Here is a 24,527-nt window from a genome sequence, read left to right as displayed (position 1 = left end):
CCTTTTTTTTTTTTGTCTCCTTCAAAATCAGTGCTTGTGTCTTTACCCTAGGATGATACTATTGGTATGCTGTAAGCAGGAGGGAGCATTTACCAATGCTCCTCTATTCGTAAACTTACTTGCTATATTGTACTTGTACCTGCAGCAAAGATTGTTTACTTTTATATCAAAGCCATGTCCCTCAGTGGCCATACACATTTTTTTTTTTTTTGTGTTGTGAATTTATGAAAATACAATTCAAATGAATGCTAAATTCTTTATTTTTTCCCCCCTCTCTTTTTAGTTGGTGATAAAGTCCCGGCAGACATAAGGCTAACTTCTATCAAGTCTACAACTTTAAGAGTAGATCAGTCAATCCTAACTGGTATGTAAGATGAGGAGGTTTGTGTGTGTGTGGGGGTGTTTTTTTTTATTTTTTTCTCCAGTGGGAGCTTGCTGGCACAACAAAGTATTTGCTTTGCTTTTAAACCTATAACCTGTTATAAATTCCCATCTGATATCCATATATAAATACAGTGTCACAGTATGATACAATAACCATTTAAAAATATATTTCATCATATATCGGTGTACGCATGCACGTGAAAAATAATCACACATAACCCTGATGAAAAATAAATAAGTCCCAATCCAATGTGGTCAGTGCACTTATTTAAATTTCACACTCAAAGGTGTTGACTCTTTACCCAGCGCAACTTTGAATCGGCTCTAAAAGTGCTCCTTGACAATTGCCTCAACATTATTGGATCCATGTAGAGAGAAAAGAACTCTCATAGTGTTCACTGAATGGTTTTAGATTCATAAGAAAAAAATCTAAACGCTCATAAAGCTTGTGCAGAAATGGTGCATATATACATGTAATCTGTTCATGCCAGACACGTCGCAGGATAATGCAGAGACACTCCTCCAGCATTAATAATAATTATTTTAATGTTTTGCTTGAGCATTTCTTTGATAATTTTTTAGGGAATGGAAAGCTAGTTATTAGAGGTAAAAGGTGTCGTGCATTTCTGCATGTTTTTTTAAGCATTCATATTTTAAGTCTGGGGCCCAAAATGCTTGAAGATTGTGTACTTTTTCAAACTTCAGGTCACTGCTCAGATGTGAACAGGCAAGAATGAAAACCATTGGATTTTTTTATGTTGAGTGTTTTGGATCTTCAGGCTATAAAGCGCCCAGGTGTGAATGGGCTTTTATGGAAGAAATTTTGTATTAATTTCTTTGGGTGATTGAAAATGTTTCTTTTGTGTTCTAGGCGAGTCTGTGTCTGTTATCAAACACACTGACCCTGTCCCTGATCCACGTGCTGTTAATCAGGACAAAAAGAACATGCTCTTTTCTGTAAGTACATACAGCTGTTGTCCTCAGTAGATACATGTGAACCTCTAAACTTCCTCAGGTGCAAATTGTTCTTAAATTTTTTTTTTTCTCGTGCATCACCCCATTTACTGCACGTTTTTTTGTAACTTTATTTTTTCTTCTCAGGGTACAAATATTGCTGCTGGCAAAGCATTTGGAGTAGTTATAGCAACAGGAGTCAACACTGAAATTGGGAAGATTCGAGATGAAATGGTAGCAACTGAGCAAGAGAGGACTCCATTGCAGCAGAAGTTGGATGAATTTGGGGAACAGCTCTCCAAAGTTATCTCTCTAATTTGTATCGCTGTCTGGCTGATCAATATTGGACACTTTAATGATCCAGTTCATGGAGGCTCTTGGATCAGAGGAGCCATCTACTACTTCAAAATTGCAGTTGCCCTTGCTGTTGCTGCCATCCCTGAGGGTTTGCCTGCGGTTATTACTACTTGTTTGGCTCTGGGTACTAGAAGAATGGCCAAGAAAAATGCTATTGTCAGAAGCTTGCCATCTGTTGAAACCTTAGGTTGTACATCGGTCATCTGCTCTGACAAGACGGGAACTCTAACCACTAACCAGATGTCTGTGTGTAGGGTAAGAGAACATCAATATAATATGTGATTGTGATGGTGTTGTGTCTGCACTTTTCTTTGTACTGTGGTATTTTGGGGGAAAATGCGGTTGCCATTACTATGAATGCAACACTGGCATGATTTTTGCCTGCACTGTCAAGGTCACCTTGAATGTAAGCTGTATTTCTTAGGTAGGCGGGGGATTGAGAGGGAGAAAAAATCCAATCGTACTGTGCCAATCAGCCAAGCCTGTGGTGCATTGTCTTGTTAAGTGAGTCATGGATGACTGGTCAATTTTATGGTTCTATCCCTCACAGCATTCTAAACAGATGAGGATGTGACCAAGCTATTGTGAGACGCATAGCATTTAACATTTTGTTTTTTATGCTTGGAGGGGCAAACCCTGGCAGAATAGTTGGACATGATGGATGTGATTTTTAGCTTCTATTCAATGCTCTGCTTTTATACTGTGGCTCAGAATTTTGATCATAAACAATTGTTAGCGTAGTAGGTTACATAATTCCAATTCTTCATGATACCATGAGTAACTGATGTGCTGTTTTGTTTGACTTGATCCATCGTAAGCTTAAAAGGTTACCTTTCCTCTCAGGAGAGTAAATGCTGATCAGTATTCAAGAAGAGACTAGTTGCAGTGTTTCATAACTGCTGTAGTCAGACTTGCAGCGCTCTGTGTTTCCAAGGAATGAAGCCAAGAGACCTTGGTAATAAAGTATTAGATCCTGTCGGGCTTAATTTGTGTCTATTGCTGTTAAAGGTGGTGGTTTGAAGAAAAAAATATTCATGTTTTTGAACTGCTTTTGGGATTGTTGGTGAAAATGACTTTAATAACTTTGATTTGTAAATGCATGATTTTCTAGAAGAAAGTGAAGCCTCGTTGAGAATTTTTTATGCAGTTATATTATATACTGTATGTTGGATTCATCAAGAATCTTGGAGAAGGGCATTATTTAACAGACTTCTAAAGACTTTTGGTTCACTTTACATTTTCTGTGCACTGTCTGCTAGGAACATATTTAACCAATTCAACCCTGAAAGGATTTGCCCCCTTAATGACCAGAGCATTTTTTGCGATACAGCACTGTGCCGCTTTAACTGACAGTTGAGTGGTTGTGCGACACTGTAACCTAACAAAATTGACCTTCCTTTTTTTTTTTTTTTTATATATTATAAACCATTTAAAAACATCAGTGTGTTCCCTCAGTGTGTTCCCTCAGTGTGTTCCCTCAGTGTGTTCCCTCAGTGTGTTCCCTCAGTGTGTTCCCTCAGTGTGTTCCCTCAGTGTGTTCCCTCAGTGTGTTCCCTCAGTGTGTTCCCTCAGTGTGTTCCCTCAGTGTGTTCCCTCAGTGTGTTCTAACTGGGGGGGGGGGCAGTAGGCTTACTGAAACATGACAGATCACTGCTCCTCATCACTGGATCATGCCGCTACGTGTAACTGAGAAATTCCTTGTTTACATCAGCAGTACCCCATTCTGCCTCTGCTCGTTGCGATCATGGGCCGGCGACAGACGTCTGTGTTAGTTTTAGGTTTTTTTTTTTTTAGTTTTTTTAATCAAATTTATTTTAATGCGTTTTGGCATAAAAATCTTTCTAAAGATAGTTTTCTGTTTAATAATTTAGTTTATTCAGCATGAACTGGCTTTATTATGTGGCACGAGGCTGTATATTCTGCAATATTTACATTTTTGGTGAACTCATTCAATGAATCCAAGCTGATGTAACGTGCACTGGGAATGTTATTGTTTTAATTAACTAAAAGAATTTGAGTAGTTCTCCAATTATGTGCAATTACCATTATTAACCTAAAATCGGTTCTGATATCGCTGTTTCATTAACCTGACGGCTTATTATTCTAAATGGGAAACCTTCATTTTGTTTGCAAATATTTAAAGTTTGTAACTACCAGCAAGAATTGGTCCTTTCCATGTAAAGAGCACCTGTCATTTCAGATCCATCATGGCTTGTTAGCGGGCATCCATTCGCCTGCTGCCGCCACGTCCCTCACCTTGTGTCACTGCGGCATCACCAACCGTCCCAATAAAGTGAATTGGTCTGTCGGTGAATCTACAGTGGGTCAAAAGAGAAGCCGCAGCGGGACAGATGACAGTTCTTTTAAAAAAAATTATGCTTTAAATCGAGCCTATTTTACTTGTGATTTAAATCAAATCCACCCATCTGATTTCTCTTTTTGGATAATAATGTATAACTAAAAGCCAAACTTTTTCTTTCTCCCCCCCCCCCTCTCTATTTGTCCTGTTTACCTTTTTTGCCAATGAGAGAAAAAATCCCAAATTTTGGACTGTCCCCTGAACTGAGATGGGAAATCCTGCAGTGGGGACACTAGATCTTGGTAAACCATTACCTCACTTTACAGGGATTTCCATCTGCTTCCTGTTTTGGTTATTGGACAGGAAGTGAATGGAAATCTCTCCAATGGGATGCAGGTGGCAAAGGAAAAAGGGAAGGGGAACAAAAAAAACACTAGCAGAGATGTCCCAATACCGATACATTTCCCCCGAGTATGTATCAGCCGATACCTGGGCAGTTGCTGCAAGTCTTCTCTCCATGCAGTATTTCCTCCCCCCACCCCCCCATGCTCCGTGTCACTCTTCTCTCTCTCTCCCCCCCCCGTCCGTGTCGCTCTTCTCTCTCTCCCCCCCCCGTCCGTGTCGCTCTCCTCTCTTCCCCCCCCCCCCCCCCGTCCGTGTCGCTCTCCTCTCTCCCCCCCCCCCCCCCGTCCGTGCCCCCCCTCTCCCCCCCCCCCCTTCCGTGTCGCTCTCCTCTCTCCCCCCCCGTCCGTGTCGCTCTTCTCTCTCCCCCCCCCCCGTCCATGTCGCTCTTCTCTCTCCCCCCCGTCCGTGTCGCTCTTCTCTCTCCCCCCCGTCCGTGTCGCTCTTCTCTCTCCCCCCCGTCCGTGTCGCTCTTCTCTCTCTCCCCCCCTGTCCGTGTCGCTCTTCTCTCTCTCCCCCCCCGTCCGTGTCGCTCTTCTCTCTCCCCCCCCGTCCGTGTCGCTCTTCTCTCTCCTCCCCCGTCCGTGTCGCTCTTCTCTCTCTCCTCCCCCGTCCGTGTCCTCTTCTCCTCCCCCGTCCGTGTCCTCTTCTCCTCCCCCGTCCGTGTCCTCTTCTCCTCCCCCGTCCGTGTCCTCTTCTCCCCCCCCGTCCTTCTCTCTCCCCCCCCCCCCCCCGTCCTTCTCTCTCCTCCCCCCCCCCCCCGTCCTTCTCTCTCCTCCCCCCCCCCCGTCCTCCTCTCTCCCCCCCCCCCCCGTCCTCTTCTCTCTCCCCCCCCCCCCCCCCGTCCTCTTCTCCCCCCCCCCCGTCCTCTTCTCTCTCCCCCCCCCCCGTCCTCTTCTCTCTCCCCCCCGTCCTCTTCTCTCTCCCCCCCCGTCCGTGTCGCTCTTCTCTCTCCCCCCCCGTCCGTGTCGCTCTTCTCTCTCCCCCCCCGTCCTCTTCTCTCTCCCCCCCCGTCCTCTTCTCTCTCCCCCCCGTCCTCTTCTCTCTCCCCCCCGTCCTCTTCTCTCTCCCCCCCGTCCTCTTCTCTCTCTCCCCCCCTGTCCGTGTCGCTCTTCTCTCTCTCCCCCCCCGTCCGTGTCGCTCTTCTCTCTCCCCCCCCGTCCGTGTCGCTCTTCTCTCTCCCCCCCCGTCCGTGTCGCTCTTCTCTCTCTCCTCCCCCGTCCGTGTCCTCTTCTCCTCCCCCGTCCGTGTCCTCTTCTCCTCCCCCGTCCGTGTCCTCTTCTCCTCCCCCGTCCGTGTCCTCTTCTCCCCCCCCCCGTCCTTCTCTCTCCCCCCCCCCCCCCCGTCCTTCTCTCTCCCCCCCCCCCCCCCGTCCTTCTCTCTCCCTCCCCCCCCCGCCCTCTCTCCCCCCCCCCCCCCGTCCCTTCCTCTCCCCCCCCCGCCCTCTTCTCTCTCCCCCCCGTCCTCTTCTCTCTCCCCCCCCCCGTCCTCTTCTCTCTCCCCCCCCCCGTCCTCTTCTCTCTCCCCCCCGTCCTTCTCTCTCCCCCCCCCGTCCTTCTCTCTCCCCCCCCGTCCGTGTCCTCTTCTCCTCCCCCGTCCGTGTCGCTCTTCTCTCTCCCCCCCCGTCCGTGTCGCTCTTCTCTCTCCCCCCCCGTCCGTGTCGCTCTTCTCTCTCCCCCCCCGTCCGTGTCGCTCTTCTCTCTCCCCCCCCGTCCGTGTCGCTCTTCTCTCTCCCCCCCCGTCCGTGTCGCTCTTCTCTCTCCCCCCCCGTCCGTGTCGCTCTTCTCTCTCCCCCCCCGGTCCGTGTCGCTCTTCTCTCTCCCCCCCCCGTCCGTGTCGCTCTTCTCTCTCCCCCCCCGTCCGTGTCGCTCTTCTCTCTCCCCCCCCGTCCGTGTCGCTCTTCTCTCTCCCCCCCCGTCCGTGTCGCTCTTCTCTCTCCCCCCCCCGTCCGTGTCGCTCTTCTCTCTCCCCCCCCCGTCCGTGTCGCTCTTCTCTCTCCCCCCCCCGTCCGTGTCGCTCTTCTCTCTCCCCCCCCGTCCGTGTCGCTCTTCTCTCTCCCCCCCCGTCCGTGTCCTCTTCTCCTCCCCCGTCCGTGTCCTCTTCTCCTCCCCCGTCCGTGTCCTCTTCTCCTCCCCCGTCCGTGTCCTCCTCTCTTCTCCCCCCCCCCGTCCTTCACTCTCTCCCCCCCCCCCGTCCTTCTCTCTCCTCCCCCCCCCCCCCCGTCCTTCTCCTCTCCCCCCCCCCCCCGTCCTTCTCTCTCCCCCCCCCCCGTTCCTTCTCTCTCCTCCCCCCCCCCCGTCCTCCTCTCTCCCCCCCCCCCCGTCCTCTTCTCTCCCCCCCCCCGTCTCTCTCTCCCCCCCCCCGTCCTCTTCTCTCCCCCCCCCCCCGTCCTCTTCTCTCTCCCCCCCCCCGTCCTTCTCTCTCCCCCCCCGTCCGTGTCGCTCTTCTCTCTCCCCCCCCGTCCGTGTCGCTCTTCTCTCTCCCCCCCCGTCCGTGTCGCTCTTCTCTCTCCCCCCCCGTCCTCTTCTCTCTCCCCCCCCGTCCGTGTCGCTCTTCTCTCTCCCCCCCCGTCCGTGTCGCTCTTCTCTCTCCCCCCCCGTCCGTGTCGCTCTCTCTCTCCCCCCCCCGTCCGTGTCGCTCTTCTCTCTCCCCCCCCCGTACCGTGTCGCTCTTCTCTCTCCCCCCCCCGTCCGTGTCGCTCTTCTCTCTCCCCCCCCGTCCGTGTCGCTCTTCTCTCTCCCCCCCCGTCCGTGTCGCTCTTCTCTCCTCCCCCCCCCGTCCGTGTCGCTCTTCTCTCTCCCCCCCCCGTCCGTGTCGCTCTTCTCTCTCCCCCCCCCGTCCGTGTCGCTCTTTCTCTCTCCCCCCCCGTCCGTGTCGCTCTTCTCTCTCCCCCCCCGTCCGTGTCGCTCTTCTCTCTCCCCCCCCCGTCCGTGTCGCTCTTCTCTCTCCCCCCCCGTCCGTGTCGCTCTTCTCTCTCCCCCCCCGTCCGTGTCGCTCTTCTCTCTCCCCCCCCGTCCGTCTCGCTCTCTCTCTCCCCCCCGTCCGTGTCGCTCTTCTCCTCTCCCCCCCGTCCTGTGTCGCTCTTCTCTCTCCCCCCCCGTCCGTGTCGCTCTTCTCTCTCCCCCCCCGTCCGTGTCGCTCTTCTCTCTCCCCCCCCGTCCGTGTCGCTCTTCTCTCTCCCCCCCCTCCGTGTCGCTCTTCTCTCTCCCCCCCCGTCCGTGTCGCTCTTTCTCTCTCCCCCCCCGTCCGTGTCGCTCTTCTCTCTCCCCCCCCGTCCTCTTCTCTCTCCCCCCCGTCCTCTTCTCTCTCCCCCCCCGTCCTCTTCTCTCTCCCCCCCGTCCTCTTCTCTCTCCCCCCCCGTCCTCTTCTCTCTCCCCCCCCGTCCGTGTCGCTCTTCTCTCTCCCCCCCCCGTCCGTGTCGCTCTTCTCTCTCCCCCCCCCGTCCGTGTCGCTCTTCTCTCTCCCCCCCCCCGTCCGTGTCGCTCTTCTCTCTCCCCCCCCGTCCGTGTCGCTCTTCTCTCTCCCCCCCCCGTCCGTGTCGCTCTTCTCTCTCCCCCCCCGTCCGTGTCGCTCTTCTCTCTCCCCCCCCGTCCGTGTCGCTCTTCTCTCTTTCCCCCCCCGTCCGTGTCGCTCTTCTCTCTCCCCCCCCGTCCGTGTCGCTCTTCTCTCTCCCCCCCCGTCCGTGTCCTCTTCTCTCTCCCCCCGTCCGTGTCCTCTTCTCCCCCCCCTGTCCTCTTCTCCCCCCCCCCCCCGTCCTTCTCTCTCTCCCCCCCCTGTCCTCTTCTCCCCCCCCCCCGTCCTTCTCTCTCTCCCCCCCCCCGTCCTTCTCTCTCTCCCCCCCCCCCCGTCCTCTTCTCTCTCCCCCCCCCCCCGTCCTTCTCTCCCCCCCCCCCGTCCTTCTCTCCCCCCCCCCCCCCGTCCTTCTCTCCCCCCCCCCCGTCCTTCTCCCCCCCCCGTCCTTCTCTCTCTCCCCCCCCATCTTCTCTCTATTCTCACTAAACCCGGCTCCTACCTTTTCCGAATGGACAGTCAGTAATCACTAACTCTGTCCATTCACATAACTGAGCATGTGTTTACGATGCTTCAGTTTATGAATGGAGAGGAGCTTCCCTCCATTCATTTCAGCTGAGGCTGCAGAGAAGGACTGGGGAATCTATGTCCTTAGTCCCTTTCTCTATCTTAAAGGGGAGATTTCAGAGGTCTTTTAAGACCCCTGATATCTCACCAAAGACCCCCCAACAGGGCTGATAAAAAAAAAAAATTGCAATAAATATTTAAAAAAATAAATAAAATGTAAATAAATAAAAAAAAAACTGACAATTCACCCCCCCCTCCCAAAAAAAAACAGAAAAAAACTAAAAATCACTGTAAAAAAAAAAAAAAAAATAGTAAAAAAAATACCGCCACTGTCGCATGACATTGAAAAAAAAAAAAAAAAGTATCGGTACTTGTACTCTGTCTCAAAAAAAGTGGTATCAGGACAACCCTAGTTATAACCCTCCGTTACTCCAAAAATGGAAAAAAAGTGTTGCTTTTTCTACTTTAATTTTATTACATTACCTTTTACTGAAAATACTTTTGTCCTAGAACAGCTCTGTATGTCCAATGAAAAAAAAAATGTCTGGTATATTTTTTATTTTTCTTGCGTCTACTGCAGTACCCATGCGGTTTGGTGCAGTATGTTTTTCAAAAGAGTGCATGCACTACTTTTTTCCACATTTCAGAGCCCTTTGCAGCCCATTCAAACGAATGAGCTTCAGAAATGCACAGGAACACATTCCTATGCAATTCTGGTGTTAACTGGCCCTGAGATATGAAAGCTTACTTAAAGGGTCACTAAAGGAATTTTTTTTTTTTTTTTTTCTAGCTAGCTTCCTTTACCTTACTGCAGTCCTGATTTCATGTCCTCATTGCTCGTTTTTGCTGTAAAACTGCTCTGTTCTGGACACTTCCTGGTTGTCTGTTTCCGTATGAAAAAAGTAACGGGAGAGTTTAGTTTCGTTTTCCTAGCCATGACTCTCTATGGCACTGTCCAGCACAGAGGCATAAAATAACATGCAAAGACTAAACTACTTTCAGTTTAGTTTTTGCATCTAAGAGGCACATTATATGATTGATTTTTATCTATTTTTAATCGTTTTTAAAAGGAATCAGTTAACTTTTATGTCTCTATACCCTGTGAATGGTCATTTCCTTTAGTGATCCATTAAAGCGGAGTTCCACCCAAAAGTGGAACTTCTGCTTCAAGAACTTCTGCTTTAAGCACTCCTCGCCCCCTTACATGCCACACTTGGCATGTATTTTTTTTGGGGGGGGGGGGGTGGAGAGTAGGGGCTTTGGTAGGAGTGGGACTTCCTGTCCCACTTTCTCCTTCCACCCAGGGACCACCTCGGTGACTTCTCTCCCAGGGACCCATTACCCGATTGCCTGTCCACTCATAGAGCGCAGCGTGACTCGCGCATGCGCAGTGAGTTTCCGGCCGTGAAGCCGAAAGCTGCCACGGCCGGGTGCCCACACTATGGATGGAGGCGCCGGCCGGAGGGGGGGAGTAGCGGAGCACCTGGCGGCCTCGTAGCTGGACCGCGGAGCAGGTAAGTGTCTATTAAAAGTCGGCAGCTACACTTTTTGTAGCTGCTGACTTTTAATAAACACTAAAAGGCTGGAACTCCGCTTTTAAAGGTTCTTCGGTGTTGAAGTGGAATTGAACAAAAATTTTAACTTTTGCTTAAATGGTTGCATTTAAGGCATACCTTGAATAACTGTAAGTTTACAAGTGTGCTTATGTTGGCTCTCAATGGAACTGTTATGCGATCAAATGGCTGTCATCGCTGATCACATGTGCAGCACCATGGGACCGCAGATCAACCAGAGGCTAAGATGGCAGCTTCTTTTGGCTGTAAAGAATAGAAGGCTTCGCTCCACTTTAAGGTTGAGAGAGGCTGCGGTACATAGGGATTTGTTGCATCCATTCAAACTTTGCCCAAATATAGAACTTGTATGTTCCTGCCAACAACCACCCAAATAGAGGAAGTGTTTGTCTAAAGCAACTCTGTGCCAATAACTAATAGTTTTTTTTTGTTTTTTTTCTGCATGGGTACATTTAAGCTATTGTATTTTGTGTCTGAGTTAGAAACTCGGTATTTATATTCCAAATGATAATTTTCAGTTTAAATTAACTTTACACAATAATACACTTGCCTTTTTACAGGTCAGTTGTAAATTAAAGGCCTATTTACACTGTAACATTTTAAGGCGTAGCAACGCATGTGCCCAACTTCCCCATAACAAAAAAACGTGTGCCCATATTTGCGCTGCAGTGCGTCCGATTTATTTGTTTTCCTGCATTTTATTGCATTAACCAGTTAAGCCCCGGACCAATATGCAGCCTAAAGACCCAAGGTGTTTTTACAGTTCGGGACTGCGTCGCTTTAACAGACAATTGCGCGGTCGTGCGACGTGGCTCCCAAACAAAATTGGCGTCCTTTTCCCCCCCACAAATAGAGCTTTCTTTTGGTGGTATTTGATCACATCTGCGGTTTTTAGTTTTTGCGCTATAAACAAAAATAGAGCGACAATTTTGAAAAAAATTCAATATTTTTTGCTGTAATAAATATCCCCCAAAAACATATATAAAAACATTTTTTTTCCTCAGTTTAGGCCGATACGTATTCTTCTACCTATTTTTAGTAAAAAAAATTGCAATAAGCGTTTATCGATTGGTTTGCGCAAAATTTATAGCGTTTACAAAATAGGGGATAGTTTTATTACATAGTTACATAGTTAGTTACATAGTTAGTCAGGTTGAAAAAAGACACAAGTCCATCCAGTTCAGTCCAGTTTTTTATTGCATTTTTATTAATTTTTTTTTTTTTTTACTACTAATGGCGGCGATCAGCGATTTTTTTTCGTGACTGCGACATTATGGCGGACACTTCGGACAATTTTGACACATTTTTGGGACCATTGTCATTTTCACAGCAAAAAATGCATTTAAATTGCATTCTTTATTGTGAAAATGACAGTTGCAGTTTGGGAGTTAACCACAGGTGGCGCTGTAGGAGTTAGGGTGCACCTAGTATGTGTTTACAACTGTAGGGGGGTGTGGCTGTAGGAATGACGTCATCGATCGTGTCTTCCCTATAAAGGGAATGACGCGATCGATGCGCCGACACAGTGAAGCACGGGGAAGCCGTGTTTACACACGGCTCTCCCCGTTCTTCAGCACCGGGGAGCGATCGCGACGGAGCGGCTATAAACAAATAGCCGCGCCGTGGTCCCGGGTCGCTCCCCGAGCGGACCCGACCTCCGCATGTAGCGGGGGGGTTCCGATCGGACCCCCCACCCGCTAATAGGCGAGGACGTACATGTACGCCCATGTGCCTGTACGTGCCATATTGTGGACGTATATGTACATGCGGGGGTCGGGAACTGGTTAAAGACCCATAAAAGGCAATGGAAACCCATTCGTGTGTGTGTTTTTTTTTTGTTTGTTTGTTTTTATTTTTTGTTTTTTTTTTAAGATGCCATTAACCACTTAAGCCCCGGACCATATTGCTGCCTAAAGACCCAAGGGGTTTTTACAGTTCGGGACTGCGTCGCTTTAACAGAGAATTCGCGTGGTCGTGCGACGTGGCTCCCAAACAAAATTGGCTTTCTTTTTTCCCCACAAATGGCTTTCTTTTGGTGGTATTTGATCACCTCTGCAGTTTTTATTTTTTGCGCTATAAACCAAAAATAGAGCGACAATTTTGAAAAAAATGCAATATTTTTTACTTTTTGCTGTAATATCCCCCAAAAACATATATAATTTTTTTTTTCCTCAGTTTAGGCCGATACGTATTCTTCTACCTATTTTTGGTAAAAAAAAATCGTAATAATCGTTTATCGGTTGGTTTGCGCAAAATTTATAGCGTTTACAAAATAGGGGATAGTTTTTTTTTTTGTTTTTTTTTTTCTCCGTGACTGCGACATTATGGCGGACACTCCGGACAATTTTGACACATTTTTGGGACCATTTAAATTGCATTCTTTATTGTGAAAATGACAGTTGCAGTTTGGGAGTTAAACACAGGGGGCGCTGTAACATTTAGTGTTCACTTTGTGTGTGTTTACTAGTGTAGGGGGGTGTGGCTGTAGGAATGACATCATCGATCGGGTCTTCCCTATAAAGGGAATCGCCCGATCGATGCGCCGCCACAGTGAAGCCGTGTTTACACACGGCTCTCCCCGTTCTTCAGCTCCGGGGAGCGATCGCGACGGAGCGGCTAAAAACAAATAGCCGCGCCGTCGTCCCGGATCACTCCCCGAGTGGACCCGACCTCCGCATGTACCGGGGGGGTCCCGATCGGACCCCCCACGCACGTCAAGAAGAGCACGTACAGGTACGTATATGTGCCTGTCCGTGCCATTCTGCTGACGTATATGTACATGAGGAGGTCAGGAAGTGGTTAACAAGCCTTGGTCAATGGCTGTTCACTCTATCCACGCAAAAACCCATTGGGAGGACAATGCCCACGCATAGACCTTAAATGGGCCCTTAAAGCAGTATTAAACCCAAAAGCAAAACTTTTCATTTATTGCACTTTATCGATGCTTAGATGTGATGGCTGCATTATATTTCTTTTAGGCTTTCTTTGTTCTATTTTCATCTGGTGAGCCAGTCAGCAAGTCTGTTTTCAAAAGCACAAGCTCTCCAGCAGAATGTATCAGTTTACATGGATAAGACAAACCACTTAATGTTGGCAGAGGGAATTAAAGTGATCAGCTTTTATTATTACAATACCCTTTATCCCAGAAGGAAAAACAAAAGTTTGCTGTAACAGTGTGAACTGGAGTTTGGCTTCAATTTTGTTAGTGTATCTAAATCTGCTAATACATTTAACACTTATCCCCACCCTGTTTTTTAACCACTTTGTATCGAGGCTAATTCTGACACTTTCCTGCTACATGTAAAAAGGTAGATTTTTAAGAAAGTTACTTGGAACCCCCAAATAGAATAAAATGGTGGGTGTTGTAATTTTTTATGTCCCATGGTATATTGTGGAGTTTTTTTGGGGGGGGGGGGGGGAATATACTTACATTGAATAGTAAAATAAAACCATAAAGTTAGCCCCTTTTTTTTTTTATTTTTTTTTTTTTATTTTTTTTGTATGATGTGAAAGATGATGATCTGCAAAGTGAATGGATTCCAAAATTGTCCAACACTGGAATGGCGACAATTCTTCATAGGTGACACTTTAAATGCCTTTACAGGTTACCTGTTTAGAGTAGCACAGGAGGTCTGGTGCTAGAATGATTGCTCTCACTCCGACTGTTGCAACACTACCTCATGTGGTGCGATCACTGTTTTACTTGTGCGGAAGTAACGTATGCATTGGCGCTAAGCACAGCGTGACGGGGGCGTTTTTTTTTAATTTTTTTTGTTTTTGGATTGACATGCCTTATGACAGATCCTCTATTACTCCAAATCTCCCTTTTTTTTTTAAACAGTAAGTGCAGGAAGAAAATACATGGCCCCCCGTCACAACAGGGACTAGGGGGTGCTGGGGCTACTCATTTAGTAACAGGTTACATCCTGGACATGGGTCTAAGGCCCATGTACACGGCTGCTGCTAAACAGACGTTCAGAGGCAGTTGGACACTTTTTTTTCAACTCCATGTTATCTTATGTGTACATGTACACAGGTTAATTTACTGCCGTTTTTAAGCCAGTTGCGTTTTTTTTTTTTTGCCTTAAAAAAAAAAAAATATATAAAATGAGTTCAGACGCCGAAGTTTGGCTTCTGAACGATTTAACTTGACACATAGTAACCCACGTTTAAAACGTCAGTTTTGCCGCATTTGCATGCCGCGGTTGCATTTGGAAACGTAAAAAAAAAATGAAGGCAAAAAATAAAAACGCAACTTGCTTAGAAAAGACAGTAAATGAACCTGTGTACATGTACACATAAGATGACATTGAGTTCAGGGGCAGTTGAAAAAAGTGTCCAACTGCCTCTGAACGTCTGTTTAGCAGCAGCCGTGTACATGGGCCTTACACCCATGTCCAGGATGTAACCTGTTACTAAATGAGTAGCCCCAGCACCCCCTAGTCCCTGTTGTGACGGGGGCCATGTATTTACTTCCTGCACTTGCTGTAAAAAAAAAATCCACCCACATGGCAGCATCATTCATTGACAGAATTCTGTGAATGGGAGAAGTGCAACTACTGTCGGCCATTGCGGCTGGTGGCTTTTAGTCCTCAGTGAACTACCTGGGCACTGATGAGCACTAAAGGTAGTTCATTGATGTTTCCTGTCATTCAGTAACTGCTTGCCCATAGGAGGGACAGGCAGGCGGCTTCACTGACAGGCTGCAGGAGCCGGAGATTGCACTCATGATCTGATCATGGGGATGTGCTTTACAGGTTCAAAAAAGTATAAATAAATTACAAAACAATGTACCTGCAAAAAGATTTGCGTTTTTGTTTTATAAAAGGTGAACCTTCTTTTTTTTTTTTTTTTTTTTTTTTGTTTAGCAGTTAACCTGTGTATTTCAGCTGTTCATATAGTGTGTTTTTTTTTTTTTTTTTATCATATATATTTTTTTTTTTTTTTTCATCGTATGCTGGGGAAAATGATTTCCACCTTTTTAAGGCTATGTGGTTGTATCGGAGCTTATATTAAATCAGAATGTCTAATTTTATTTCAAAACTTGTACACTTTGTATGTGAAAGGTGTTCTGTGTATGTATGTGATGTCATGGGTATTGTTTCATCCAGTCATTGGCATTTCTCAAGCAGCAGCATTTTTTAAGACACACTGAAGTTAAATTTTGGAACTAAATATGATAAGTACATTTATTCTTAAACGTTGAATCAACTGATGCATTTTTTTTTCCTTCCTACAGATGTTTGTTGTTGATAGAGTTGAAGGTGATAATTGCTTCCTGAATGAGTTTTCTGTAACAGGCTCCACTTATGCTCCCATGGGAGAAGTGTAAGTCCATTTTTTTTAGATCTTTTTTTTTTTTACTTTCAAATTCATTGTTTGCCTACTTATACCTGAAAATAGTTTATTTCTTTGCTATTTTAAGAGCAGCTGTGGTGGCGGGTTACTCATTAAAGTGGTAATAAATGCAAAAGAAATTATTATATTGCAGCTTACCTGTTCTTGGATGTGATGGCTGTGCTTACCTGTTCTTGGATGTGATGGCTGCATTGGTTTTCCTTATTTTCACCTGTGATCTGGCCAGCAAGTCTGTTTTTTTTTTTTTTAACCTCTTGACCACCGCCCCATGTCCAAAAGACATCCTGTTTTTAAAGATGGATATCTCGGTAACGGCAGCAGCTGCTGTCACAACCGAGGTATCCATCTTTTCAGTGGGCGGTGGTGTACACGATAACGGCGGTCTCCGCATTGGATTCGCCGCGAGATTGCCGTTATCGGTGGCGGGAGAGGGGCCTCCTGCCGCTCTCCCGCACCCTCCGCCGCTTACCGGAGCCGTCGGTAGAGGCGGAAGCGATCTGGACTGTTCGGCAAGTGACTGGGGTTGCGAGTGAAGGAAATTTCCTTCACCCGTCCCCATAACTCTGCTGGGCGGACGTGACGTCAAAATGTCAGTCCCGCCCAGCGTCTTAACCACTTCCAGACCTGCGCACGACGATGTACGTCCTGTTTTTAAAGATTGATATCTCGGTAACGGCAGCAGCTGCTGCCACAACCGAGGTATCGATCTTTAGGGTGCGCGAGGCGATCGGGTGCTGTCGGCTGGTGAGCGGGGACGAGACTCAAGGAAAAATCTCCTTCGCCCGTCCTCATAGCTCTGCTGGGCGGAAGTGACGTCAAAACGTCAGTCCCGCCCAGCCTCTTAAAGCGGGGGTTCACCCTATTAAAAAAAAAAAAAAAAATTTTATTCTACCATTACATTCGGCATCGTAGTGCGAGCTACAGTATGCCGGTCTTAAATTTTTTTATCCCCGTACTCACTGTGCTATGGCTCATTGAAGATTCCGGGGAATGGGCGTTCCTATGGTGAGAGAAGGTGATTGAGGGCCGGCCCTGGCACGTCACGCTTCTCCGGAAATAGCCGAAATAGGCTTGGCTCTTCACGGCGCCTGCGCATAGCCTGTGCGCAGGCGCCGTGAAGAGCCGAGACCTACTCCGGCTGTCTTCGGGGAGCGTGACGTGCCAGAGCCGGCCGTCAATCATCCTCCCTCTCCATAGGCACGCCCATTCCCCGCGGGAGTCGGATTCTTCAATGATCGATAGCACAGTGAGTACGGGGATTAAAAATTTAAGACCGGCATACCGTAGCTCGCGCTACGATGCCGAATGTAATGCTATAATGATGTTAAGGAGGGTGAACCACCGCTTTAAAGAGACAAATTTTTTTTTTTTTTGGTCATTTGAAAAAATTACTTTTTTTATTTTTTTTTCATTTAAGCCCAAATATGAGATCTGAGGTCTTTTTGACCCCAGATCTCATATTTAAGAGGACCTGTCATGCTTTTTTCTATTACAAGGGATGTTTACATTCCTTGTAATAGGAATAAAAGTGATCAAATTATTATTTTTTTTTCTTTTTTCAGTGTAAAAAATAATAAATAAGAAAACAAAAACATTTTTTTTTTAAAGCGCCCCGTCCCGACGAGCTCGCGCGCAGAAGCGAACGCATACGCGAGTAGCGCCCGCATATGAAAACGGCGTTCAAATCACACAAGTGAGGTATAGCCGCGATCGTTAGAGCGAGAGCAATAATTATAGCCCTAGACCTACTCTGTAGCTCAAAAAATGCAATCTCTAGAATTTTTTAAACATCGCCTATCGAGATTTTTAAGGGTAAAAGTTTGACGCCATGCCACGAGCGTGCGCAATTTTTAAGCGTGACATGTTGGGCATCATTTTACTCGGCGTAACATTATCTTTCACAATATATAAAAAAATTGGGCCAAATTTATTTTATTTTTTAATTCAAAAAAGTGAATTTTTTCCAAAAAAAGTGCGCTTGTAAGACCGCTGCGCAAATACGGTGTGACAAAAAGTATTGGAATGACCGCCATTTTATTCTCTAGGGTGTTAGAAAAAAAATATATAATGTTTGGGGGTTTTAAGTAATTTTCTAGCAGAAAAAACTGTTTGTCTCGTAAACACTGAGTCTGAAAAACAAGCCCGGTGGTAAAGAGGTTAAAGCACACGCTTTTACAGATGTAGCAGTTAGAGTGTTTAGACAAACCATTTACAGCTGACGGGGGTGCTCTTGGCTGGTTAAAAACGTAATGTTGCTTTAACTGCTTATAAAGTGTTAGTTTGACTTCAACTTGTTAGTGTAGCTAAATCTAATTAGTCCATCAAACACCCCACCCCACAGACTGACCGTGCTGCTGTCCAAAGCTGTCCCTGTGCTCCTTCATCCAGAATGGAGGTACTCTAATGCAGGAGGTGGGTTACAGGCCAGATCACTAGAATAGAAGTTAGGAGCTGCTTTGTAAACCCCCCCCCCCCCCCCCCCCCCCCCCATACACCCAGTGAAGTGAACAGCCTCAGATGATACACAGGGATGAACCAAATCTCCCTGCATGGGTTTTACATCCATATCTGCCGTCTTCACATTTATATACTGTTTATAATATTCAGCTTGTGTTAGGAGATATTCTCTTCCTGTTTAAAACGGAGTGTGATGTCTGGACATACAGCCAAGGTAGTTAAAATTGCTGATTGGAGGAAAGGCGTGCACGCACACACCCCCTCTCCTCATAGGCAGGTACTATCTGAGGTGTTTTGTAATAGGGCCAGCTGCCTGCTAATCTATTTCAGCAACCTCCCCTGACAGAAATTTCAGGCTGTTTTTATCTGATGTGTCTGAGAACAGAGGAATGGGTCAGGAGAGCGCTACAAGACTTGGCTTTTTGAAGAGAGAAAACAAAATACTGCAGATATGTGCGCAGCTCAAATTTCATGAATCAGGTTTACGTCCACTTTAAGCTTGGTTAGATCCTGATATTCCCTTTATCTACACTTTATCATGTCCTATGTCAATGTGTCTGAAATGAGAACTGTCTGATAATCCAGAGAAAAGTAGATTAAACAGTTTTCAGCATACTTGTTGCTGTTGGTTACTAGAGATTTTGGTAAATAATGCCTGTGGGTGATTCAGCCATAATTGTCTTTTTACTAGCTCTGTGTGTTTGCCTTGCCTTCTGTGTGTTTAACAGTATCTCATGCACTGTTTAATATGTAAACGCAAAGCCTTGTGTAGAGCTACCCAGAAATAAAATTTTAGCAAAATAACTTTTTTTTTGACATTCATGCAGTTGGTAATATGGAGAACTTTGTGTTTTTGTTAATATTTTTTCCTTGTTAATAGGCTGAAAGATGACAAACTAGTGAAATGTCACCAGTATGACGGTCTAATAGAGCTTGCCACCATCTGTGCCCTTTGTAACGATTCATCTTTGGACTTCAATGAGGTTTGTATGATATTATATACCTTTTTTAGAGTTGTGTGTATGCATGCACATTTTGAGTCAATGCAAAGTATTACATAATTTGCAACTGCTGCATTGTTGATTTCAAATAAAACAAAGATAAAATGCAGTTTTTGCCCTCCTGTAATGCAGCCAGCGGTTCTTTACTTAAAGTGGTTGTAAACCCCACTTTTTGACTTTTACCTACAGGTAAGCCTATAATAAGGCTTACCTGTAGGTATAAAGAATATCTCCTAAACCTGAACGGTTTAGGAGATATTCCCCTCGCAATGCGCCGCTGATTGCAGCGGTGCATGCGCAGGGGGGATCCTCGGCTAAAGGACCGGCCACCGCCTGCCCTTGCCGTAATGAAATCTCCCGCGCGCATGCCCGGGAGTGACGACATCGCCGGTATAGCCAATCACAGCGCTGGAGCGGTGATACCCGGAAGACACGCCGGAGCAAGATGACATCTCGCTCGGCGTGGACCAGGTAAGTTCCCTACACCTCGTTTTAAGGTAAGTATTTCATAATGAGCTACTATGCAGTGCATACTAGCTCATTATGGCTTTTACTTTTCAGGTGTAAAAAAAAAATGCGGGTTTACAACCGCTTTAAGCTGGGTACACACGCACAACGGGTTGCATGAAAAATAACTGACCGCTCACTTATTTTCCAGCATGCACCTCTGACATACACACAGGCCAAATGTTGGCTTTTTTATTTTAACCAGCCGATGTCTACCGACGTTCGGCCCGTGTGTACAGGACTTTAGGCAACCAAAAAGGAATGCAATTTTCCCAGGGCGTCTTTCAGGACAGCACCTCGAGATATTGGCTCCTCCCTCTCCACAGGAAACACCTTCAATCCAAGATCTTTAAAGGGAGGCTCCTCCCAGCACACATCAGTTTTTGTGTTTCCTCCGACCCGGAGGGAACACCTTCCAGAGGGGAGTAAATATTTTTTTGTGGTCCTGTGGGACCGCTTCCCTCTTACCTGTCAGGCATCTGCCTGTGAGACGTCCGCTCCCCGCGCTACCCGTTCGGTGGCGGTTAGTAGCCGGGCTCCCCCTTCCACGGTAGCGTGCTCAGTGGAGCCAACGAAAAGCTGGGAGGGCGTCCGGCGGCCGCGCGCGCGATTCGCGCCATTATTTTTCATACAGCGCGGTCGCTGGTGTGATGCGTCATTTCCGGCGCTTTCGGCTAGAGGAAGGGGCGGGGCGGGAGCTGGTGCTGATTTCCTTCTTCCGGTCCGGCGCAACGGCGCTTTTGGTCTCCGGCGAAGGGGTAACAAGCCACAGGGTGAAGCGCTGGCGTTCTGAGATGGAAACGGCAGAGAATCCAGCGGTGGGGACAGGCACAAGCACCAGCAAGACCTCAGCAGGAAGCAGCACAGTGAGTGTCCTTCCTTTTGATTTTTTCTGCCCTAAAGTTTTTTCTTAAGGTGGAGGGTCGGTCTCAACTTTTTTTCTCCCCCCCCCCAGTGGCTTTGGGGGGCCTGTCTGGGCACTAGTTTGGCTGCTGTCTTTTACTAGTGCACCTTTGCTAGGGGACCACATATGGGAACAGGGTTCTCACTAGGGTCCCCCTACTTTCTTCTGTGCTTTTTTTCAGGCTAAATCCGACACTAGAAGAAAATGCCCATCATGTAGATCAAAGATGAGCGATAGCTGGAAGAAAGTACTGTGTAAAGCTTGCATTGATGTTTTAATTCAGGAAGAATCAGCCGCCATGCGGGATGATCTGATCTCCTCAGCGAAAAAAGAACTATTGAGCACGTTCCAATCTATGCGTGATTCATTAGTTGCGCCTTCCACCCCTCAAGCATCCACTTCCCAATCTTCGCAGGAGTCAGGGATTGTACCTGAACTTGTTATGGTTGAGGATTCAGGTCCCGGGGACCAACACGGTAGCGAGGACTCAGAGGAGTCAGAGGGGGAGGTGATAGGACAACCCTCAAAGTTTAAATTATCCCTGGAGGAAGTGGAAGGCTTAATCAAGGCCATACAGGTTACTTTGGGCCTGACTGAGGAAAAAAGAGATTTAACCTTACATGACCGCATGTATGCGGGTCTAGGTGAACCTAAAGGGCGGGTCATTCCGGTTCATGCAGTAATTTCTGAGGCCATAGTTAGAGAATGGCAGGATCCAGAAAAGAAGCCCTTTTTTCCTAAATCTCATAAGAGGCGCTTTCCTTTTGAGGAAGATTCAGCAGCAGTCTGGAACAAAGTTCCTAGACTAGATGCGGCTTTTTCGCAGGTATCCAGGTCAACAGACTTGGCCTTTGAAGACATGGGGGTCCTTAAGGACCCCATGGATAAGCGTATGGATCTACTCTTAAAGAGGGCATGGCAATCAACCATGAATGGTCTAAAGCCTGCCATGGCTACTACATGTGTGGCCCGGAATCTGGAGTTCTGGATGAACCAGTTGAAAGCTCATATTTCAGCTGATTCATCGAAAGAAGAGATTCTGGATTCTTTTTCTACCTTAACCACAGCTGTAGCCTACATTGCAGATGCTTCAGCAGAGGCTATAAAGATGTCAGCTAGGTCCGCGGCTCTGGCAAATTCCGCCAGGAGAGCGTTATGGCTAAAAACCTGGCCAGGGGATGCGGCATCAAAGAATAAGTTGTGCGGCATTCCGTTTTCAGGAGACCTCTTGTTTGGTCCTGAGTTGGATAGCATCTTGGATAGGACCGCGGATAAGAAAAGATCTTTCCCCGTCAAGAGAAAGAGGCAACCTCCCAGACGGTTTTTTCGTCAGCAAAGAGGGCAAGACAAAAACAACAAACCCCAGGGGGATAGGAGAGGTTGGGCGGCCCAAAAGGGCAAGGAGAAAAAAGGAATCCTTTTCAATCCTCCTGCGCAGCCCCAGAAGTCTCAATGACTCGGTGACCCGGGTCGGCGGAAGATTGCAGAAATTTCTTCCGCAATGGTCAGAGATAACCACCAATGGTTACATTCTGAACACCTTGTCCCGGGGGTACGAGATAGAATTTTCGGAGACCCCACCACAAAGTTTCCGGGTAACAAACCTCCCAAAAGATCCACTAAAATCCCTGGCCATGAAATCCTCTTTAAAAGAGCTGATTCAGCAGGGAGTAATAGTGCAGGTGCCTCAGGCAGAACAAGGGTTGGGGTTTTACTCCCATGTGTTTCTAGTGAGGAAACCCACGGGAAAATTCAGGATGATCTTAAACTTAAAACCCTTGAACAAATCAGTCAAGTACAGGAGGTTCAAAATGGACTCTATTTTTTCGGTAAGGAATCTATTGACGACAGGTTGCTTCATGGCGTCAATAGATTTAAGGGATGCCTACCTGCACATCCCAATCGCTCCGCAATCCCAGAGATACCTCAGACTAGCGGTAAGGAGAGGAGGGGTGGTCCAACACCTACAGTACAGGGCTCTCCCCTTCGGGCTCTCATCCTCACCACGGATATTTTCCAAGGTGATGGCAGAGGCCTTGGCCCCGCTTCGTTTACAGGGGGTGGCGGTAATCCCGTATTTAGACGACCTATTGATTTTTGCCCCGTCAAGGGAAAAACTACTGATGGATTTGTCCAAAGCTCAGAGTCACTTAGAATCTCTGGGATGGATTCTGAATCTTCAGAAATCATCTCTAGTACCCACTCAAGAAATTATCTTCCTGGGCTATCAGGTGAACTCTTTGAGCCAGAAAATGTTTCTACCCCTAGAAAAGAAAGTCAAGGTCCAGGAGACCATTTCTCGGCTCCAGTCCAACCAGCCCATAACTATAAGACAGGTAATGTCGGCTTTAGGGGTGTTAACCTCGACCATGCCGGCAGTACAGTGGGCGAGACTGCATGTCCGTTGCTTACAGAGTTTTCTTCTAAGATCTTGGGATCACAGTCTCAGCTCCCTGGACAATCTTGTAAAGATTCCATCCCGGGTAAAAAGATCCCTTTATTGGTGGAAGAACCAGCAGGTCCTCTCGAAGGGTCTGTTGTGGTCTTTCCCGGTGGAAAAAAGGTTAACAACAGATGCCAGTGCGTGGGGATGGGGAGCCCACTTAGAGAAGGATTTCATTCAGGGCTGCTGGTCAAAAGAGGAGTCGGTTCGGTCCTCAAATTGGAGAGAGTTAAGAGCGATCTCATTAGCTCTACAGAGGTTTGCCCCAGATCTAGTAGGCCACCATGTTCAGGTGTTGACAGACAATGTTACGGCTGTAGCGTATGTAAACAGACAGGGGGGCACCAGAAGCAAGCCCCTGCTGTTGTTGGCCGAAAGCACCTTACAGTGGGCAGAAAAGAACTTACTATCCCTCTCAGCGGTGCACCTGAGGGGATCACTGAACGTGGTGGCAGACTTTCTGAGCAGACATCAGGTTCGGGAGGCGGAGTGGTCATTGAGTCCAGAAGTCTTTCTAGAAATCTCCAACAGGTGGGGTCAACCGGAGGTGGACCTGTTTGCCTCGAGAGAGAATGCCCAGGTACCTCGGTTTTTTTCCCTGGACAGGCGGGTCGGGTCCCTGGGGATAGATGCTCTGGCGCATCCATGGAGATTTCGCCTTTGCTTTGCTTTCCCCCCTTTCCAGATTCTCCCGCTAGTCTTAAGAAAGATTCAGAAGGAAGGGGTCCCAGTCATTTTGATCGCTCCTTACTGGCCCAAGAGAGCATGGTTCTCAGCAATCCTAGGGATGGCAACGGAACCATGTTGGCATCTTCCTCTCAGGTCAGATCTTCTGAGGCAGGGTCCAGTATTCCACCCGGACGTATCCAGACTCTCCCTTGCAGCTTGGTTTCTGAAAGGAAGATCTTAAAAGATAAAGGTTTTTCAGATCGGCTGATCTCTACCCTGTTAAATAGCAGGAAGAAAGTCACGAGAGCCATCTATGCTAAAGTTTGGAGAGTATATACGTCCTGGTGTAATGCTTCAGCCAGGGAGCCGAGCAGTCTTATTGCCATCCTAGAGTTCCTTCAAGATGGAGCGGACAAAGGATTAGCGGTCAGCACCCTAAAAGTGCAGGTGTCCGCCTTAGCAGTTTTCTTGGAAAGATCCATAGCCTCAGAGCCGTTGGTAGCCAGATTTTTTAGAGCCCTCACTAGGGCTAGGCCGCCACGGGTCAAGGGCTTCCCTAAGTGGGACCTATCGGTGGTTTTAAAGGCTTTAGCAGTGAAGCCTTTTGAGCCTTTGAGTGATGCGTCTCTTAGGGATGCTACCTTGAAGGTTCTTTTTCTGGTCGCGATAACCTCAGCTCGCAGGGTTAGCGAACTACAGGCCCTGTCAGTAAGGGAACCGTATTTTTCATTATTTTCTGATAGGGTTGTGCTTAGAACAGACCCAAAATTCTTACCTAAGGTAGCCTCAGCGAGCAATCGCTCTCAGGAGATTGTGCTACCCACTTTTTGTTCCAACCCCGTGGGGGAGAAAGAATCTTTTTTTCACATGTTGGATGTGAGAAGGGCTCTGCTATCTCAAAATAACAGAGCCTTTCAGATGTTCAGAATCGTTATTTATTTTATTTGGGGGCAAAAGAAAAGGCCACCCGGCCTCAAGGGGCACCATAGCCAGATGGTTAAAATTAGCTATCAGGGAGGCTTATTTGCATTCAGAGTTAGTGCCGCCAGAAGGGATTTGTGCTCATTCTACACGTGCGCTTGCAACCTCATGGGCTGAGAGAGCTGGTGCCACCCCGGACCAAATATGCAAGGCGGCGACGTGG

The 24,527-nt window shown here is 47.4% G+C and overlaps 1 protein-coding gene across 3 annotated transcripts in view; it reads left to right on the top strand.

Annotated features, from left to right (window-relative positions):
- The window catches only part of ATP2A2 (ATPase sarcoplasmic/endoplasmic reticulum Ca2+ transporting 2), an 85,100-nt gene that overhangs the window by 25,874 nt on the left and 34,699 nt on the right, over window positions 1–24,527 (top strand). For all 3 annotated transcript variants that reach the window (XR_005748103.1, XM_040346772.1, XM_040346759.1), the window contains exons 6-10: window positions 284–364; window positions 1,256–1,341; window positions 1,486–1,950; window positions 15,284–15,372; window positions 18,740–18,842. Coding sequence is in view for 2 of the 3 variants with exons in the window: in XM_040346772.1 (XP_040202706.1) it covers window positions 284–364; window positions 1,256–1,341; window positions 1,486–1,950; window positions 15,284–15,372; window positions 18,740–18,842 (824 nt within the window). In the remaining variant the exon portion in view is untranslated. The remainder of the gene's footprint in view (window positions 1–283; window positions 365–1,255; window positions 1,342–1,485; window positions 1,951–15,283; window positions 15,373–18,739; window positions 18,843–24,527) is intronic.

Source organism: Rana temporaria, chromosome 1 (assembly GCF_905171775.1).
Source record: "Rana temporaria chromosome 1, aRanTem1.1, whole genome shotgun sequence".
NCBI lineage: Eukaryota > Metazoa > Chordata > Amphibia > Anura > Ranidae > Rana > Rana temporaria.
This window is presented reverse-complemented; position numbering and strand designations above follow the sequence as displayed.